We start from the raw sequence: 5269 nt of genomic DNA, 5'->3' as shown, positions 1-5269 counted from the left end.
GGGTGGCCAGGTGAGGGGGTGGATGAGTAGGGGAATGAGAGTCTGGTGACCAGGAGAGGGGATGTGAGGGTGGGGGGTTAGAGGGAGAGAAGGAGGTGAGGGGATGGGCAGAGGGCTCACTGGGCAGGGCTGTGGGCAGGGCCAGGAAGGGGTGGGTGGGGTGGGCAGATGAGTGGATGGGCTGGGGGTGCAGAGGTGCAGGAGGTGGAGAGGATCAGTAGGGGGCTTACCCCAGGAACGGCAGTGGGCAGCCACGGGGCAGTGGAGCCTCACCCATCACCAACCCCGCCAGGCGGGCGGACTCACCTCTTCTTCAGCAGCCCACTGAAGTCCAGCTCACCCGCTTCGTCCGATTTCCCTTCACCTCTGTGGCCATGGAGAGGGGCTGTGGGCCCACTGAGGTCCTGTTCCCCGGACTCACCCCAGACCCACTCCTCGCCCCTCCGAGCCTCCCTTCTGCCACCTCCCCTCTTTCCAAGGGAGAGATTCCCATGGTCCAGACACCAGGAGACCCCTCTGCCCAGGGCCTGGGGTCACTTACGTGCGCTTGAAGCTTTCTAGACTCTGCCCCGAGGCATCCTGACGTGGAGCTGGGGAGAGGAGAGGCGGGCAGGCCAGGTGAGCTGGCGGCAAGGCCTGATCGGAGACCCAGAGCCCGGCTCCAGGCCCTCCCCTCCATCTCTGGGACCAGCGCACTCTTGTGCGGGCCAAACCAGCTCCAGCTCAGTCCCCGGCTGCCACGCACCACCCTCTCTCACACCTGGACCCCAAGCCTGGCCCAGCACGCCTTCTTCCCAGGCCTGGGCCATCTCGCTCCCTAGACCCTCCATACTGAAGCCCCCAGAGCCCATACACCCACAGGGCTTCATATGCGTGCCCCCAAATCTGTACAGCCTCCTGTGAACCCTGTCCACCCGCACTCCAGCCGAACACTCATTCTCTAAACCTGCACCCCCTGCACCCCTCGCTCCCCGAGCTCTTACTTTCTCAAACCTGAAATCTATACGATTTAACCTCTTGAGGCTTCGCATGCACACCCCAAGGCCCTGAACCCCAAATCTACACCTCTTCCTGCTCTCCTCTTTAGATGGCCTCCCTGCTGTGAACTCTCTGGTCCCTGAACCTGGACTCCTCCTCTAAAAGCCTGCACCCCGGTAATCCCCGCGGTCCCCCAGGACCACCTTCCCAATGTGCAGCTCCACCGTGTACACCTGGGCCAGACAGGGGTGGGTGCCCACCACTCTGTCCCAGAGCCACCCACGGCCCCCAGCCCCCACTCCGGGAGGGGCCAACAGAGGCCAGTTCGGCGGCCCCCGAGGCCCGGACAATCTCAACTCCCGGGACCGTGTCGCCGACTCCCTAAGACCTTCCTGGAGATGCACTTGTGGCCGGAAGGCAGCCTGGCGCCACCAGAGCATCCTCCCCTGGTGCCAGGCACAACCCCCAGTGCTCCCCGAAGCAGTGGCCCTCTGAGCGCAGGGCCTGCGCTGCCCAGCCCCGCGCCCTCTCCCGCAGGGCCTCACATTGCTGGCGGCGTCGTGGGCCTCCTTGAAGGAGAAGCGCGCCCCGCTCTTGCTGCCCAGCTCCTGCCACTTGCCCTTGAACCACTTGATGGTGGGTTTGCCTTGGAGCTCCTTCCCGTTCACCTTGGCCTGGACCACGGCGTCCTTCCCTGGGGCGGGCAGGGACGGTCAGGAGCCCTAAGCCTCGCCAGAGGACTGAGCAAGGCCCTGCGGGCCGGCCCCCAGCCCTTCCTCTCCCGGTCCCCTCACCGGTCTCCACTGATACAGAGTCCGGCTTCTTCAGGAAAACGCCGGTGGGCTCCTCAGCGGTGGGTGACTGGTCCTCAGGATGGGCCTCTGCTGCGACGAGATGAGGTCTGAGAAGGCTGGGGAGGCCACTTGGGGAGGGGGTCAGACCCGAGGCCCTGGGACAGTGGTTTTCCTGACCCAGGCGGCCATGCAACCTTGGCTAGGCCTCCGCCCTCTAGGACTCAGTCTCCACCCGTGTGGACTGTGGGGCTGGTCCTGAACGGGCGTGTGCACGTGCGTGTGTGTGTGCACGTGTGTTCGCGTGCCCCAAAAGCCCAAGAGGAGAATAGAAGAGACTGCACGGAGAAGGGGCCTCGCCCAGGGATCTCTTTCGCCCTCTCTCTGTCCGACAAGCACATGCCCCCTACTGTACTAAAATACGTGGCCCTCGGAGCGGGCAGGCCGTGGTGACCCCCTGGCCAGCTGAGGGAGCCTGAGGTCAGGTGGGGTTGGGGCTCTGTCCCGGGGCACTGGGAAGCCACTGAGGAGGGTGAGCAGGGGAGGCGGTCCTCCCTGGGCTGCAGAGACAGGCCGAGTGCAGGGACCTCAGGGAAGGCTGGGGCATGGCGCGGAGGGAGGCCAGACCTGCGAAGCCCGGGGTCAGCATCTCACCTTTGGGGGGCTCTGCAGGAGCCTCCTTAGGGGCTTCTTTGGGGGCATCTTTGGGGGCTTCTTTGCCTTTGGGGGCCTTTTTGGCTGCTGTGAAGTCGACGTTGACAGTTGAGCACATGCTCCTCTTCCAGTGCGAGGGGTGAGGCCTTGGCCCTCCTCCCTGAGCCCCGGGAGTCCAGGCCCTCCTCCCTGAACCCCCAGAGTCCAGGTCTGCCCCCAGACCCAGGAGTCCAGCCCCCCCAAACCCTGGAGTCCACGCTTCCTCCCCATACCTCCCTGAGACCCCAGGAGTCCAGCCCCCCTCAGACCTGGCAGCCCCTCCTCCCTCAGACTCAGCTCGCCCACATCCTAGGTGTAAATTTATCTCTAATCCTGAGAGTCTGGGATCAGGTTTCCCTTACCCAAGGGTGGGAGGACCATGCCCCATCCACCCAGGCCACAGGCCCTGACCTTTTGGGTCCTGGGGGTATAATTAGCTCCTTCTCTGGCTGGAAACCGGACACCTCATGCTGACCACAGCATCCCTCACCTGCCCTGCCTGCTAGTCCTGGGCCGCTGTGGTCCAGGCTACAGCAAGCCGTGGGACCTCCACCCCACGGCCAATCGGTCTGATGCCAGCAGACCAGACACCCCAGGAGGGGGACCCCTCAAGGGCTGTGTCTCCTATGTTGACTTCCTCATAGAAAGTCCTCATAGAAAGACCAGCAGAAAGCCATTACGCTATGTCGCTGGACTCCCATATAGTCGACCGCGGTTCGAGTCCTGGACCCAGTGGCTTAAACTCACGCAGGGCACGTGTGCGTGCGTGCCTAAGATCCCAGAGGAGAATGGAGGAGAAGGGATTGTGGCGTGGCTATCCCCCCTGGGGGGTGATTTCTCACTTTCTGTCTCTCTCTGTCTTTCTGGCAAGCGCACAGGCCCTGTAGCAAAAACCTCTCAAAAAAAAAAAAAAAAGTCTCATCCCCAAATAAAGAGAGGTCCCCAAATTCCATACAAAGAACCCCAGTCCTATTTGAAGGCCCCTAATTCCCACACAGGGAAGTCCCAGTTCTCATAGAAAGGAGATCCCCTCCCCCAATCCTTACGCAGAGTCCCATGCAGACAGGAGCTCCCGATCTCTGAACACACGGTCACCCACAGCCTACGGAGTAGCCCCACCCTTCACTCAGAGAAGTGGCCCAGTCCCTACCCAGAGGGCGACATCCCCAAATGTAGATCCAATGTCCAAAGGCTCCCCCACCTATACACGCGAAACCCCCATCCCCAATGAGAAAGAAACTTCAATTTACAAACAGAAAATCCCCACTCCACCAGATTCCTCCCAAGTCCCATATAGAAAAATTAATCCTCTCACCATTGAGGGGAGAGGATCGCCCCCACCTACACCCCATCTCCCACAAGGAAGGGACCCCCCTCCTGCCCATGCAGAGAAGGCTCCCTTGCCCCACACAGATATGGGACCCCATTCCCCACAGGGAAGCTCCTCTTCATACAGATAAGTCACCCCATTCTCCCAACCCTGCAAAGATAGGAGCCCCAAATCCCCATTCAGAAAGGGGCACCCCCACCCCTGCACAGGGTGGGGGTCCTGGCAGCCACCTGGTTTTGCCTCAGGCATGTCGGCGCACCTCCTCCCGCTCGGCTGACCGCAGCTGTGTCCGCAGCGAGGGAGGACAGGTGGGTCCCCAGGGGGAGCCCTTTAAGGAGCCCAGAAACTCCCAGGAGGCTCTGAGGCAGCGGACGGGCCGCCCCGCATTCCGCCCGCGTGTTCTAAAGGGCGAGAAATAACAGCTAGACAGAGACGGAATGCCAGGTCCCGGGGGAGCAGAGGCTGGGGGCTCGAACACCTGGGCCGGAGGAGGACTCGGGGAGGAGGGCGGGGGCGGGGGCGGCCGCCTCGACCTGGGGCCGTGTGCTCGGTCCCGGAGGGAGGCTGAGGGCCTGGGCGCTGGGTCCTGGGAGGAGGGGGAAGGGCTGCGTGCTGGACCTGGCGTGGGGTGCGGGGCGAGGCAGGGTCTAGAAAGCCATTCTTAGTATCTGCAAGTCAGGAGTTTTCGGGAAACCAGAGCCCGGAGGGAGGGTCCGGTTTCCCAGCGGCGGCAGGACGGCTGCCGGGGGAGGAGGTCTCTGTGGCCCCGGGGACGGCGCCTGGGCCCTGGGACTCTGGGGAAGGGCTGCGTGCTGGACCTGGCGTGGGGTGCGGGGCGAGGCAGGGTCTAGAAAGCCATTCTTAGTATCTGCAAGTCAGGAGTTTTCGGGAAACCAGAGCCCGGAGGGAGGGTCCGGTTTCCCAGCGGCGGCAGGACGGCTGCCGGGGGAGGAGGTCTCTGTGGCCCCGGGGACGGCGCCTGGGCCCTGGGACTCTGGAGTCCCGCCTCCCAGGCGTGGGCAGACCCGAAGGCCCGGGACCCGGGCCACCTGGGGCCCCGGCCTGGCCGGTTGCCTGTCCTGGGACCCCGTGACTGTTCCCGGAGCGGGGCGGCCGGCACCCGACGCGGGGGAGGGGGCGGCTGGAGGCCGGGAAGGCCCTGGAGGGCTGCCCGGGTGTTGGCGCCCTTCCCGGCAGGGGGACCTGTGGCTTTCTGAATGGGAACGGTGGCTGGACGCCGGGTGGGGGAGATGGAGACCAGGAGCAGGAACCTGGGGAAGGGACGGGACTTGGGGGCAAGTGGTGCGGGGTGGAAGGGCGAGGTGGGTGTGAGAGGGGGTGGAAGGGTATGAAAGATGTGGGGGGACCTCCCGGGAAGTAACGCAGAGCGAGGTCAAACTAGTTACCCGCTTTATCTCCCCCTTCCTCTTTCCAAAATTCCCTTTGAGCCGGAAACTTCCCCGCCCCTATGAGGCAT

At 63.7% G+C, this 5269-nt stretch overlaps 1 protein-coding gene across 1 annotated transcript in view; it reads right to left on the bottom strand.

Annotated features, from left to right (window-relative positions):
- MYBPC2 (myosin binding protein C2) overlaps window positions 1-5269 on the bottom strand; it is a 41146-nt gene extending 35877 nt beyond the window's left edge. The window contains exons 1-8 of the mRNA XM_006144686.3: window positions 5199-5269; window positions 4023-4193; window positions 2424-2510; window positions 1773-1859; window positions 1524-1672; window positions 1151-1211; window positions 542-590; window positions 307-366 (exon numbers count right to left, since the gene is read on the bottom strand). Of these exons, the coding sequence (XP_006144748.1) occupies window positions 307-366; window positions 542-590; window positions 1151-1211; window positions 1524-1672; window positions 1773-1859; window positions 2424-2510; window positions 4023-4041 (512 nt within the window). The 5' untranslated portion in view covers window positions 4042-4193; window positions 5199-5269. The remainder of the gene's footprint in view (window positions 1-306; window positions 367-541; window positions 591-1150; window positions 1212-1523; window positions 1673-1772; window positions 1860-2423; window positions 2511-4022; window positions 4194-5198) is intronic.

The sequence above is a fragment of the Tupaia chinensis genome, unplaced genomic scaffold, assembly GCF_000334495.1.
Source record: "Tupaia chinensis unplaced genomic scaffold, TupChi_1.0 Scaffold000129_1, whole genome shotgun sequence".
Classification (NCBI taxonomy): Eukaryota; Metazoa; Chordata; class Mammalia; order Scandentia; family Tupaiidae; genus Tupaia; species Tupaia belangeri.
This window is presented reverse-complemented; position numbering and strand designations above follow the sequence as displayed.